This window comes from Artemia sp. Qi Xiang Cuo, chromosome 13 (genome assembly GCF_049724085.1).
Source record: "Artemia sp. Qi Xiang Cuo chromosome 13, ASM4972408v1, whole genome shotgun sequence".
NCBI classification, from domain to species: domain Eukaryota; kingdom Metazoa; phylum Arthropoda; class Branchiopoda; order Anostraca; family Artemiidae; genus Artemia; species Artemia sp. Qi Xiang Cuo.
In genome coordinates, this window is record NC_142806.1 from 21,532,575 (window position 1) to 21,548,174 (window position 15,600).

General features: G+C 34.5%; 1 protein-coding gene across 1 annotated transcript in view; it reads left to right on the plus strand.

Annotated features, from left to right (window-relative positions):
- The window catches only part of LOC148945066 (pyruvate dehydrogenase phosphatase regulatory subunit, mitochondrial), a 59,426-nt gene extending 47,330 nt beyond the window's left edge, over positions 1-12,096 (plus strand). The window contains exons 7-10 of the mRNA XM_089098830.1: positions 3,043-3,132; positions 5,053-5,232; positions 7,725-7,925; positions 11,771-12,096. Coding sequence (XP_088954956.1) covers positions 3,043-3,132; positions 5,053-5,232; positions 7,725-7,925; positions 11,771-11,965 — 666 coding nt within the window. The 3' untranslated portion in view covers positions 11,966-12,096. The remainder of the gene's footprint in view (positions 1-3,042; positions 3,133-5,052; positions 5,233-7,724; positions 7,926-11,770) is intronic.
- Positions 12,097-15,600: the final 3,504 nt, after the last annotated feature.

A 15,600-nucleotide genomic window follows, 5' to 3' on the forward strand; every position in this document is an offset into this window, starting at 1 on the left:
GCTTAATACTGAGTTTGCTGATTTTGTTTCAAATTAGCATTATGAACGAACTGTTGAAAAATGCATACTAAAGCATTTTAATCACGTTACTCACCCTGCCAGCAGGAGGGCTGGCTTTGGTGGAACAGCCAATCAAAGATTTCGAAAATTTTCAAATGCTTACAATTATAGCCAGCTTCCGGAAAATGAACCATCTCCAAAAATGCTGGTGACAGGGCCAATTATATCAATCAAGATGAGGCCTTACAAAATAAACAAAGCTGGTGCTTAGCCTAGGACCGTATCTAGGAATTAGAGGACGGGGTTCAGTTAGTCTTGGCGGGTTCAGTTTGGCCTGGCGGACGGGGCCATGGTTTAGTTTAGTGGCCGTATATAGGAATTTGGGAATGGTATTCAACTAAACTGGAAACACCTCTGTAATCCGATAAGTGAAAATTTTATGAATGTATTTTAAGTAATTTTATTTACTTAATTTTCACGGTATACTGCTTACTTCACTCCATTTAATGCTGCTGCGAAAGTACTTTGAAATTTAACCTTGCTTTATTGGCCAAAATTATTTTCATAGTTCATAATTTTTATTACTTTGTCGATCATTGTCTTTTCTCATTAACTCGTAACATAACCTACGTAAAAAGTTCGGCTTTTCAGAGCTTTGCGGAAAATGTAAGTTGAAAATTCTTAGCTTTTTTGCCAAAAACCTATAAAAGTTGGATTAAATTAAATGCGCCAATAAAAGATCAGATAATGCAGTTACGGTAGTAATAATGAAGTACAAATTTTGAAGTCCTCATAGTACCTAAGGACGAGGACCTTAAAGTACCTAACGAGGAGGACCTTAAATTTAAAAGGGTGTGCCTGGTTTTACTCAATACTTTATTTATTTAGAAACAAGAAAAATACATAAATAATGAATTTATAATTTTATTTAGTTAAATCAAACCTTGTTTTTTTTATTTAGTTAAAACTACCCGTGTTTTCAGCAAACAGCTGTGGGGACCCCCTCTTCTGTCAGTCAAAATGATACCATCCTCTTGCTGATTCACCTGCATATTATATCTCACGAATTTTGTGCTCTCTAGGCAACATTATGGCTTTTGTCTAAAAGCTTTCATGGAATTAGTGGGAATAATTGTACATGACATAAACTATGACGAAAGAGGCAATTTTCCCTTGTCTCTTTATTAATGGAGAACTTCTTCTTTCCTTTTAATAAGCGTGAAATATGCTGGATCAAATATGAAAGAAAATAAAAAGAGGTAAATTATGTGAAACATTTCGAGGAATCCATTATAATTCAGGGACTTTTAGGAGCAAGGATCTTAGCCCTCTCCCCCATATAAGGGCCTGGCTTAATGTAATTAGCGAGAATGAACACTCCCCTTGATTAATTCTTTTGACTGTTCTTTTTCGTTATGTGCAACTACAAATGAAATATATAATATCATTGCCTTCTACTCCACCCTTAAGACTTAAGTAAGCACCCCCTTTAACCCCACGAGGATCTCAACATTTCCTCCTTCCTCCAGATGGCTAACAATTTAACATGACACTAAAAACTAGAGCAACTTACTCCTAGCCCGCCAAATTTAAACTATCTTAAAATAAATATTCATGAAATCTTAAGCGGAACTGGCCAGCCGTGTCATGGCAAAGAGAGAGAAAATCTCAAGATGAAGAACAAAATTGGCGGCACTATGGTCAGTAGAAGGAAAAGAAAACTAAATAATGCGCACATTTAGCCTGTATAAAACAAGTCATCTTCAGCGCTCAGTGTAGAAGAAACTAAATGGAAGAATTAAAGATAAAACTAAAATAATTTATAAAATCTAAAATTAAAATAAATAAAATTTAAACCAAAAAACTATAAATTTACAATTAATTATATTGCAATTGAGCACCTCAGAGTGTTTCTATGAACATTTACGAATTGCTTCAGTGAGCACACAAAAGTAACTGAGTTTGTCTTTTCCTTCTACTCGTCGTAGTCCTCTTTGTCTTCTTCTTCATCTTGAGATTTTTTCTCTTTTCCTTTTTTAAACATATTTAGCTTTTGAATTAAAGACCATATCTCGTCATGATTGTATTCTCTGGTTCTTTTGAATACATTTACCGTGTTTCTTTACCTTGTAATCTCTCTCCAATTCTTATCCTCAGCTCTTGAAGTAAAACAGTGTAGCATTGTCGAGGGTATATTTTGGAAAACTCAAAGTTCCTTTAAAAGGCAACAAGTAGCAAAAAACATGCAATTAGCAAAAAACAACAACGAGAGAATTGTTAATGAAGAACAAATGAACGGGACTACGGCCGAAAGATAAAAGCCAAAACGACGCGGATATTTCGCCAGTATGAAAACGATGGTGTCTTTAAAAGTAACCTAAAAACAAACAAAAACCAAAACTAAGGAATAAAAAAAAACAATATTAGTATCTACAACTGTTGTAATTAATCCACATAGGTCAAAGAAGCTAAAAGAGTGGCTTCGATGAGTGTTGCTTTATCTTTTCTTTTTACTGGCCGTAGTCCCGTTTGTTTGTTCTTTATTTAGATTTCTCTCTTTGTTGTTCTTTGTCATGGCTGGCCAGTTCGGCTTAATATCTTTCATTTGACAAGTAGCAACAATCTAATAGGAATTGATGAAAATGAAAGCATTTAGATTGTGCTGATGCTTTGAACCTTTGGGGTAGAAGCGTAGTTACAACCTAGTAAGAGACGAACACGTTCCATGGTAACACAAAATGTAGCCCAAAATCCATAAAAGTGGTGTCAGATCGAAACACAAAGCACACCATTTGAACTGCCTTCGCCGAAATCCCTGTAAATCAATATCACATTTTTATCTTATGCGCTCTCTCTCTCTCTCTCTCTCTCTCTCTCTCTCTCTCTCTCTCTCTCTCTCTCTCTCTCTCTCTCTCTCTCTTTCTATCTTTCTCTCTCTCTCTCTCCCTCCCCTCTCTCTCTCTCTCCCTGCCTCTCTATCTCTCCCTCTCTCTCTTCCTTTTCTTATTTACACATTAACTGTTATGTTTTTTCCTTTAATAGGAAATAGACATTGGTCATGCAAGTGGAGTTCGTGCAATGAATCTTACGCATGTTGGTGAACTTGGATGGGTGTTGTATATACCGAATGAGGTAGTTACGTGAAGGATTTTTTTAAGTTTTTTTAATTGAAAAAATAACTTTCTTTATTTTACACCTAAAGTTTTTAAGTGTTTTCAATTGAAGAAATAACTTTCTTTATTTTACACCTAAAAATACCCATTTTTAATTGTAATACGAAATGATTAGCTGGGTGTTAAGGACACTTGCCAGTTTGATAAAGTAATATGTTCGATAAATATATTACGAAGATAACCAGATTATTTTCTTTCCAGAATACTAAATATGAGGATAACTAATTTAAGGGCGTCATTTCGACAGTTTTTAAGCAGTTTCACGAACAAACTGTTTTCATAGGTTGTTTCATACCCCTTTTGCTTATGAATTATTTTCATGCCCCTAAGATGCCTGTAAAGGCAGCCTCCCATTGCTGGAAATTATAATACAGTAAAAAAATCTATAAGGTATAGAAATTAGAAATATTACCATACAAATTTTGACACACACAAAGCTGCTAGTAGCACTTGCCCTCCCCCTCCCCCAGGAAATTTTCAGTTGTTGCGCTTGAAAATAAAAGAACTTACTTTAATTGCATTGATCCTTTTTCATTTGACGTCTGGTTTGCTGCCAATTTTAGGGAAATCTGACTTTGCTGTTGCTGCAATTGATTTCAAGTTATTCGGAGGTTGATTAATCAATTTATTTAAAAGCCCATTGAAGTAATAGAAAGGAGTATTTTTAGAAATATGTTTCATTTACGTAAATCCAAAATTATTCTTTACTTTAATGATAATAATGAATCAAACTGACGGTTTGATGGGGTCAGAAGAAATAACGTAAATGGCAAATAACGTCACAGCTTCATAATTCATCTAAAAAATTGGCATGTTTTCATTTTGTTTTAAATACTGTGTTTTATTGCATAAAAAGCACATAGATATGGCAATGAGACCTTAAACAGCTCTCTATTGTATTCCAGTTCCTCAGTAGCAGTGGAAAAAAAGAAAGAGGCCACATCAGTGCTGCCTTTGCAAAAAGTTATTTTCCTTGTTGTTCATGCCTGGGGACTGTAAGTTCCCTGTATAGGGTTTCTGGCCATGGTGATTCTGGCTGTTTTTGTTTTCAAATGTTGTCAGGCTGTTTTTGGAAATTATCTTTTTTTTTTTCTTTTTTTTTTGGAAGAACATTTTACTGTAAAGACTAATCGAGATAAATATTATCATTCCTGCATCAGCCATAAATGACATTTGTTCTGACTAGTCAGTTTGTTTTTATTCGCGTTTTTAAATTCATGGTTTCTAGGGCCGTGGTAGGTTCTTAACTTAAGTTAATTACCTAATTAGATGTTATTAATTGCGTAGGTTGCAGCTACTCCTGTAATCATGAAAACAAGGGGAAAATTCCAAGAATAATTACATTTTTGCGAATTCCAATACGTTCAATAATTTTAAAAATGCTTCCATAGATAAATATAAAATTGCTTTTTCCGAAATTCTATTAATTTTAATGGATCCAAAAATACTACAAAAAAAAAAGAAGAAAGAAAATCCCAAACGCTTCTAAAAGGGGTTTATAGTATTTATAACTTTCTCTAAATTGTAACTCAATTATGTTTAATGCAAGTTGTGCAAGCTGAACACTAGATGGATTACCTGAGATTAGCCCGAAGTAGTACCCAACAGAAACATTACAAAAAACTAGATTATTAGTGCAATTTTTATGTTTTGACAACTCCAAAAATCTCATTATTGTCCTAGCAAATTTGTGCTTCAAAAAGTAGGGTTTCTGAGTGATAAACCTCACCCTCTTGGCTCGACTAGTATTTTTGTAAGGAACAAGAACAATTAGGGCACGATAATTTTCAATACGCCATTTTCCTTAAATAATTTGCCTGGAGGAGGGGGGGTCCCATTATAAAGAAAATAAAGCTAATTTAATGTATTTTTATTTTAGTATGCACTGCATGTATACGATCGCTTGATTGAGCATGGTAAAAAATATGGCATTCGACATTGTGGATGGTTTGCTACAAGGACGTTGAGAATAGAACGTTTCTACGCCTTTTGGGGTCAAGATTTGGATGCTAACACAACACCTCTAGAATGTGGCCGAGCCTTTCGTGTCAAATTTAATGTGAGTTTTTTTTTTCAAATATTACTTAAATCAGTTACCAACGAAAAATAGGCGAATATTATATTAGGTATTAGACTTCCGGATTCAACTTCATTACGGAAAATATTGTATTACTTAAGGATATTTTTTCCTTTTTGTTAGAAATTATTGACTGTCTTAGTTTGGTTACCACAGGATGCTTTGATCTCGTATCCTTCATTTAGAAGAAGAGTCCATTAACTGTAACTATTACTTAATTATGCATTACTGAACCCATGATTATTATGGACCCATGGAGGAATTGAAGAAAGTAGGAACTATAACAATATGTTAGGCTAAAGAGTAACAAATCGCCCATACGCTTTTTTTTAAAAGCCCCTCAGTCTGAATTATTAGGATGTAGAAACATTGAAGGTGTTTTATTTGACCTATAACTAATCCCTCTCTCAGGGGACCATCCAGGTCCCTGAAGGAACCATTCACGGGAGGGAACCGTCCCTCCTGTCGTCAGCCTCTCTATCGTCTCCATCCATAGCGTCAGAGCAGAATTTTTCAATAGCAATTTCAATCATGAAAAGTCCTTGATATATGAATCCAGGGGGATGGGGGGAAGGGCATGAACTCAACAGGCTATAGAGAAACAGCCTAGGTTATTTAAATGTTCCTCTCAGACCAGATGTTAGTAGAAAAGGTGGTCATTTCACACCTTATTAAGATCAGAACCAAATTCAAAATTAGAGGTTAGATATTTAGTATATCCTATTGCACATGGAGTTTTATTATAGCCTAGGTTGCAGTGGTAGCTGCAACCTAGTGAGAGGCGAACACTTCCCATAGTAACAAAAAAAGAAGTCCGACACCCCTAAAAAGGGTTTCAGATTGACACACAAAATACACAGTTGGAACCGGCTTGACCAAAAACATTTCAAAGGAAACTGAAAGTCCCTTGGGTTGCAAAACAAGAAATGTGGGTATAACCACGATATTCTGCATCGAAAGTCTTTTCCGTTTTACATTTTTTTTCCATTTTTTCCGTTTTTCCTCCACTGTTAAGGGGGCACTGAAACATCATAAAGAGCTGTTTAATGGCTCAATTTAAAGGGAAAATCTACGTCTAGTGTCTTTTGTAATTAGCGGGAATGATTTTCTTTATGAAAATTGCATTTTCGCATACAAGGTGATGAACAACGTCATAAGCGTATGTTTTAACCTATGCTAATGAATAATATAGATATTTCAGGGGATATATCCCATGGAATATGTCTTGCTGTTATTGAGTGGAGTAACAACGTAATTAGACCCCGGTGCCGCGCTGGCGGATCGACCGAACGCCGCCAGCGAGAGGCCCGGTTGACCGCCACCGAAGTGTCGCTACGCCGCCGGCGCTCGGCTGACTTTGAATTAATTTTGTGGCAACTCTTTATTGCGTCAACCGCCATAAAATGGGCAATTTTATGACCAAATACTGGATAGGGTATAACTAAATTGTTATATCTCCAAAATTCCAGCAGTCTCTAGCCATTACTGTTTTCTTTTCCTACACCAAATTTACCTATGCTAGGATACCATCTAGCCCTCATTCTACCAACCTGGGCGTCAAAATCCCCTAATAAAAACCATATTTCTACTTGGGACAGTGTCTATTTGTTCCTGTAAATGTAAGTAAAATTCTTCTGAGTCACTATTATCTCCGTCAGTTGATTATACAGGGGTGTATACTACTATAACTGATATCCTGCACCTTTTAATCATAAAATGAGCGATTAGTATTTTATTATTAACAATTTCCCAGTCTAAACAAGACTTTGCATCTTCCTTATTCATCATGAGCCCTAATCCCTGTCTATGTACCCCTTCCTTCGTGCCTAAGTAAATAAATTTTATATCACCTAATTTCATGCTTCCTACCCCCTGTGACATGAGTTTCCAAAACTCCTAATCCAGTTCGAATCGTCTGAATTCTTCAGTCAAAATGTCGATACGACAGTTATTTTTTAACGTTGTAACATTCCAAATTACAATTTTCATGCTTTTTAGATCATTTCTCTTCAAGTGAATCTAGTCTTAATTCAGAAAAGTTTTGGTGCTCGTACGGTCAACTTCATGCAGTAAAAACAAAAAGATACTTATCTACCAATCGAATACCCAGTGACTTCGTCCAGACTTTGAATTATTTCTATCTGAAATAAATCTGTATAAAACAAATACAATAAGTAATATATACAATACTAAACATTTGAAACAAATGAATCCTGAGAGTTTATGATTTTGTCTCATGGGAATCGTATTTCTCAGCTGATCGTTCTTGGAGAACTCCTTGATAGAATCTGAAATTCTCCCATCAGGTCCTCTTTTGATTGAAACTTCCATGTAATATACAAAATAGGTATAGCAGGTTAGTGCAAGAAACCGTATTATACTACCTTATAAAAATTAAAGGACTGTATTGCAAAATGCTTTGAAAAAAAAAATGAAAATTAATGATGATTCTTTATTTTTACTTTTATTCTCAGAGCAATATGGATTTCCTGGGAAAAGAGGCACTTGTCCGCCAAAGAGAAGCTGGCGTTCGTCGAATGTATGTTCAGTTGCTTCTCGAAGATCATGACATGGAATTAGACCCCTGGCCCTGGGGAGGAGAGCCCATTTATAGGGATGGAAAATACGTCGGAATGACGACCACAGCTGGTTATGGCTTCACTTTCGGAAAACAGGTATAGTGATGTGTACTGGAATGTCAAAGTTTAGAATTAAAAATGAAATGCTTATGATTGAAAACAAGCCAATTTTGGTAGTTGGGAATGCAAGAATAGTGCTATCTGTGGCAGGAACCTTAGGGTTGTTTTCTTTTATACTTTAGTTAGGCGTTTTCTTAGTTTATTTTTAAAATTCCTTGAAATTGTTATTACATTTTTTCTCTATAATCCCTGGCCAGTCATTTTATTGTGATTTTTTTTTTTTTTTTTTTTTTTTTTTTTTTTTTTTTTTTTTTTTTTAGAATAAGGATTGTAATTGTGATTCGTCATATGATAAAAACCTTTATGAACCATGCTTCAGACAATAATACAACAATATAAAACTTGTAAACAAAAACAAACCCTTAAATATAAAATAATCGGTAAATAGATTCCAGGAAATGGTCCCTGTACGCCATAGCTGAAAAAAAAATTAAATTGCAAAAGTTGTTATTCTTATCATATAACTAGTTTCGATTTATTAGGACTGTTATGTAATGTTACCTTTGAAACCCAAAATTTTGCGTTTGAAATGAATCTAAAAATGGTATAATTGAAAACACACTAAATATGCAAATAAGGCTCGTTTCTTCTATTATAAGAAGAAACGATTCTCTGTTTAAAACGATTCTCTTCTTTCGTTTATTTTTTTAATTATAGTTATTTCCTAACCTTTTTTGGTTTTTCCAAAATTATTTGGTTTGCATAATATATATAAAAGAACATTCGAAAGATTCATTCAGGTTTTCATCTGAGGCTGAAGTAAACTCCAGCAAGGCCGTATCTGGTTGGGGGTATTGGGTTTGAGTTTAACATAATTTGCACTTTACTGATACAAAATACGTTTTAAATGTTTTCACTTTTCTTACTTTCAAAGAAAAAATTATCAAAACTTTAAGGAATAAATATCAGTATATGTCAATGAAACTGACAATCCACTTTCTTTTTTTTTCAGTAAAGTTCAAACTGTGATCGGGTCATGAGAAGGCATGGGGGTTATAAGCCCTTCTCATGTTAGGTTTTGCGCGTTTTGAGTTTGCTCGGCTATTTATTGTAATTTCTGTTCGTTTTGAGTTTCATTTATTCATTGATAGTGATTTGTGGTAGCTTTACGCTTGGAAGATTATTTGACTTTATTTCTGCTATTTCTTGGCTTAACGGAGCTCTTTACTTTCCTTTGAAAACTTGTTTTGCTGATAAAGTTTTTTAAATTAATAAAACTAAATAGCGAGTTTCAATAATTTAATTCTATTTGGTAGCTATTTGATTTTGTCGATTGAGTTGGTGAGTGGCCAAACCGTCATCCTAAGAATTGGTGGTAGGATGGTTTTTTGTTTTATTACATTGAAAGGGTAAATATATTAATGAATTACTGAAATATATTGAAAATATTTATAGATAATCTAATCTATCGATTGTAAAGGTGTTTGTTTTATGTCAGTTAAATTGGTCAGTGGTCAAACGGATTTCTTAAGAAACGGAACGTTAAGTATCGTTTTTGGTTCTCAAGATTGATAGGGTAGTTAAATTGATAAACTATTAAAAGGTAAAATAAAATATTACCATAAACTAATCTATTAAACGCCTTTACGAATAATCAGTGTTCCTCTTTGATTATGAAGAAAGCTTTGCCATTTTGTGTTCTTACTTGAAAGTCACTATTTTGGTAAAGAAGCTGAAACTTGAAAATGCAACAACCTGCTAAATGTGTACTGTAACTCTCATAGGCGCAGAAACTCTGTTTTTTAACATTTAATTAGTTTACTGATGGATCAATTCACCAGAATCAAAGCCTTTTCCTCTGACGAACCGGATTTTTAATTCGCAATTTGGATTGTAACATTGTCGTTTCCTTGACATGTTGATTTTATGGCGATTAAACCCAGTTCTTAGAAATGGCTGTGAAATACGGTTTTGATTCCAAAATTAATCTTACCGTGTCTTGAGTACCTGCCGAAGTGTAGATTTGATTCAAACATCTGGTCATTCATTTATTTTGGAAAAGTTAAAAATTGTTTCTAAAAAAAAAATTTCATGTTTTTTAAATGTGTATCTTTTAGCTTGCATCTTGATTCTTCTCTTAATTTCTAACCATATAACTAATTATTAGGCCTTTTTGAAATTGTAAAAAATGAATGCTGTCATTTTTAGTGCAGTCATCACTTTTTCATGATAATGAAGGAATTTTGTGAGTTTTCCTTGCTTACCTTTTTATAAGAGCATATTGAAAGAAAAAACAAGTGATCTGTAGATATCAGAAATTATAGAGTGCATGGTAAAAACCTTATTTTTTGGGTGGGGGGGGGCACTCCCATAGTTAAGCGAACAAAAAAACATACAGAGAAAATCAAACAGGTAGAAAAATCATCATTGGATGTAATGGAAGAAAAAAACAAATCTAAGTCTCAAAAACTACTATTTATCCTTCAGAGGCGAACGAATTTATTTTTGGGTCCTTATTACTCAAGTTTCATTTAATTACTAAGCGAAACTGAAATAAAATTAACAAATGAAAGACATGACTCAACTTTCATCATAACAGATGAAAGACAAGAGATAATACTCTTGATATAAACCATTAATAGCTTTAAAAATAATTGTCAAAATGACTGCTTTATCTTACTTTGAATGCCCTGTCGCATACATGTATATATGAAGTTTCCTTGGTGGGTGGGGAGGGGTAATTAATAAAAAAAAATTGTTTGATAGTTTCAATAAAAAAAAAGCGTAGAAATTTGAAGAAATTTAGGATTTTTTATGATATTAGCTTTCGCATTACTTTATTGAATTTTTTTTTCGTGTAAAAGCCGTTAAAATTTTTGTAACACGTGGCAGATAAAAATTGAGAGTGGAATTTTGATCGTGCAGATTGAGTCTTGTCTTACGTTCAGCAAATTTGGTGTTAGCTTTCGTGTCGTATAATATTAGATGTATGATTTACTATGTCCTCTTTCTAATTGTTTTGTCGAAATTTCTTAACTTTGCTTGAAAAAAATCATTGAAATTTTGCTGAATGTGCATCAAAATTGGTATCTTATCTGTTAGGTGCAAAGTTAGTGTGGAATATCAAATATGCAAATTGAATCTCGTCTTGAGGGTGGAATTTTTAAGTTTACAAATTGAGTCTCATCTTGAGTATTAGCTTTTGTCACGTCGCGTAATTTTAAGTTTTATGACCTCAGCATTCTCTTTTTTTTATCTTTTTTTTACTTAGTTTCTTTCTTCACCTGAAGCGGTTTTGCCGAAACTGTTTTTCTAGAAACCTGAGAAAAACGAGTTTTAAAAATTTGGACATTTGTATCTTAGGATTGGCTGTAGCTAGAGCGTTCAGCAAATCAGCAACTTTCGGCAAAACGGACCATGCTACATGTGATTTGGCAAAACCACTTTAAAAAATATGTGATTCGGCAAAGGAGAACTGCAAAATACAGGCAGTTAGAGACGTCTTGCAGCAATGTCAGTTAGACCATTCGAAAGAGAAATCTTTTTACACAAGGTAGCGTCTGTAACTCAGTTTTAACAAAAATCGTTATTTTTGACAAAAGAGCTTTCAGGTGACGTTTTGTTGAAGCTTCACTGAAACTAGAATCGAATTACTACCATACTTTGTTGTTGTGAATTGAGTGTTGTCTTTCTTTTCTTGTAGTATAATTTCATGGTTTACGATATTAGGGTTGTCTTTATTTTTTTTTATGTCATTATTATGTACCATATAAATTACCATACTTTGTTGTTGTGAATTGAGTGTTGTTTTTCTTTTCTTGTAGTATGATTTCATGGTTTACGACATAAGGGCTGTCATCATTTTAATTAATTTTTTTTAGGTATGCCTCGGTTTTGTTACAAAGGAAGATAGAATAACACCCGACTGGATATCCTCAGGGCAGTACGAAATCGATATAGCAGGAATTCGGTTTTCTGCTACCGTGTCCCTTCGGTCTCCAACTCTTCCATCTCGTTATAAGGAACCAGCTCCTGGCCCTGAAAGATATGCAGCTACTCGAAACATACCTAAGTAACTTCCATAAAATGGAAAATACGAATACAAAAGGATCTGTGAATGTATTATGTGATGATTTGTTGAATTAGACTAGTTAACAAATAAATGTTTGTCATATTTAAAAATTAATTAAAACTTCCATGAACCGCTTAATAAATTTAATATATTTAAAGATCATAGATCTGTAGTAAGTGCTGCGTAGTTTTGAATAAGGATATAGTTTCGCACCAGAAATGATATTCATGCCATAAGCACATATATCTTGCCAGAAACAATAAGCATATCTGACACTTGTTTTTTGAAAATCGGATAGTTGTGCAATTGTGCTCTCAGTTTATCCTGTAGTGATTCTTTATCAAATGAGTATAAAAAGCAGTGGCAGTTCTAGGCCTTCTAGTTTTTCTGACATTTGACATTAAATTCAATCTTATTCTATATTTTTACACTCCTATTAAGGCACTTAATTGACTAAAAAGTTGGCCCAATTATAATTTTTGTTTCGCCCCAGTTTATGTCGTCTAAAACCGTTACTGATAAAAGGGTGTATTTATTGTAAAAGATTACAGGTAGCACGCGTTTTCGCGGGTTCTTGGCGCTTTTTCTCCCTTGCCACCAGCAAAGATTTTCTAGACTTCTTCTAAAGCTGTCTAAAAAAATTTTAATGTAACTCTTAAATACGTCGTAAGACTACACTTGCTATACATATTTTATATACACCTTTTTTATCCCTCTTTTGAGCACTGAAGATGGCGTGGCGGATGTCTTTGCCGAAATATCTGCTTTTTCCTCTCTTTATTTCTTTTTCACTGGCTGAAAATCACCCAAATTTTAGTTTCTTATTTATATTTTTTTTTCTTCTTTTTTTGTGGAAAGGAGTTTCACTCTGTGGCTGTGCCGCTTATGGCACTGGAAATCGTTAAAAAGTTAGTTAACAATTCTTCAGGCTTTTTCCTCCTTACCTCAAGCAAAGATCTCCTAGAGTCCTTCTCCTAAAGCTGTGTAATTTTTTTTTAATGTCACTCTTACGTCCTAAGACCTTTTTTTTAGCACCGAGGATGGCGTGGTGGAGGTCTTTGCCGAAATATCTGCTTTTTATTCTCTATATTTCTTTTTCACTGGCTGAAAATCACCCTAGTATTGGTTTCTTTATTTTTTTTTTTTCTTTCTTCTTCTTTTTTTGCGAAAGTTGTATCACTCTGCGGCTGTGCCGCTTATGACACTGGAAATTGTCAGTGTCATAAAAATTCAGTGACTGAAAAAGTCAGTTGAAAATTATTCAGGTTTTTTCCTCCTTCCTCCAACAAATATTTCCTAGAGTCTTCCTAAAGCTGTGTAAGCTTTTGTTTTAATGTCACTCTTACGTCCTAAGACTACACTTGCTATACATGTGTTGTATATACCTTTTTTTTAGCAACAAGGATGGCGTGGTGGAGGTCTTTGCCGGAGTATCTCCTTTGTCTCCTCTTTATTTCTTTTTCATTGGCTGAAATTCACACGTGTTTTAGTGTTTTAACTATTTTTCTCTTTTTTGGTCGAACGCAGCTTCACGTTGTGCTGTTGTGCCGTTTGTGGCTCTGGAAATCGTTAGAACTAACTACAATCATTTTAAATCAAAATTATAGGTTCCATCAAAATTTACCAATATAAGTTTAGGTCATGGCGTAAATTTTTTGGGGAAGTGAATAACCAAGGCCGCCAATCCTATTAAATGGCAGAAATTTGTCATTTATGACTAAAAATTAAAACATGTCATTCTGACCAAATTTGCCAAAATTCGTCTTTATCTCTGCTATGGAAGAATTCTTACCAAAAAAACTGTTTTAGAAGTTTTACTATATATGGGGGTGATTTTTTCATCATTTTCATACGATTATATGCTCAGTACTGGATTACTTCTGATAATTTAAAGACGCATCGTCCAGTTATTGATTCGTAGGTTGGCCATTATTTAAACGTTTAAAATGTGTTTCTTTTTATGCTGTGATGACAATATTCGTTTGATTTCAGGAAATTTCAAAAGCAGGTTCCTAAATTGCTATGAGGTAGGGTAGTTGCCCCTTCAGGTTCGATATATTTTGGAGATCTGACTATGGAAAATATTTTGCTTATGCTTTTATACTGCTACTACCAACAACTCACTGCAGCACCAAGCCGCCTGAGGCCAACACAGCTACGCACGCTCCTCCTCCATCTCAATCTTTTGAAAGCCTTCCTGTTTACAACATCCCAGGAAGTTCCCATTTCCCTTAAATCTTTCTTTATGACATCCTCCCACCCCAGACGAGGACGGCCTGCTTTCCGTTTAGCCCTAGGCGGTTGGCCGAAAAGGACAATCTTCGGCAATATGTCCTCCATCATCTGCAAAACGTGCCCTAGCTATCTCAACCTTTCTTTCATTATAGCCCTAGAAATCAGGATTGAATCACACTTTTCGTATAGCCTGCTGTTTGAAATACGGTCAGTCAGCCGGTTACCCAGAACAATCCGTAGACAATTTTTCTGGAAAACATCTAGCAAAATTTCATCCGCTTTTTGGAGTGCGCATGCTTTTGAGCCATAATGGAGCAATGTTTGCAGACTTAACTTCCTATTTTTCCAAACTTTTTTCAACTGTGAAAAAATATCCTGAGCCTTGGCTATTCTACTTTGAACATCTTCGCTGCTTCCACCGTCTTTACTAATAATACTACCAAAGTAAGTGAAGCTGTCCACCTGATGAATCTTTCGATTTCGAAATCTGAAGTGCAGAGAAGAAAATTATCACCAGGCTTTTAGCCTTCTTATATCAATATAAAACTACTCTGACTCTCTCCTCGAGAGTGGAAACAGGCTTTAATGCTAACAATAACAAAAATCACCAACCCCATTTTGCATTTGCCGTTTCTTGGTATTTTTTTAAGCTTTCGATTATTTAATGTTTTTTAAGAACTTAGGTCAGGCACTTACTATTTTTCTAATTTTCCCTGTTACGATAATTTTACCTTATTATTATACTTTGGAAGCGAAGAAAATTTATTTTGCCAGGAAAATTAGAGACAATGCGTACAGGATTAAAAAAAAAAAAAGTCCAGGTGCTAATAGTGTGGTAAATAAGTATTTTAAATAGGGTGTTTATGAATTTAAAAATAAATTACTGAAGATTAGGAATATCTTTTCTAAAAAAGGGGGAGTACCTAGTGATTATAGGAAACCTGTATTTGAACCCCTCTTTAACAGAGGTGACAATAATAAGTCTATTAATTTTAGAGGCATTAGTGTGGTTTCTCTAGGAATCAAAAGGATATTTACGAAGGATGTGGTTTTTCTAGGAAGCAAAGGAAGGATATTTACTAAGGACGTGGTTTCTCTAAGAAGCAAAGGAAGGATGTTTACGAAGGACGTGGTTTCTCTAGGATGCAAAGGAAGGATATTTACCAAAGACGTGGTTTATCCAGGAAGCAAAGGAAGGATATTTACGAAGGACGTGGTTTCTCTTAGAAGAAAAGGAAGGATATTTACGAAGGACGTGGTTTCTCTAGGAAGCAAAGGAAGGACATTTACGAAGGACGTGGTTTCTCTAGGAAGCAAAAGGAAGGATATTTACGAAGGACGTGGTATCTTTAGGAAGCAAAGGAAGGGTATTTACGAATAACCGGGTTTCTCTAGGAAGCAAAG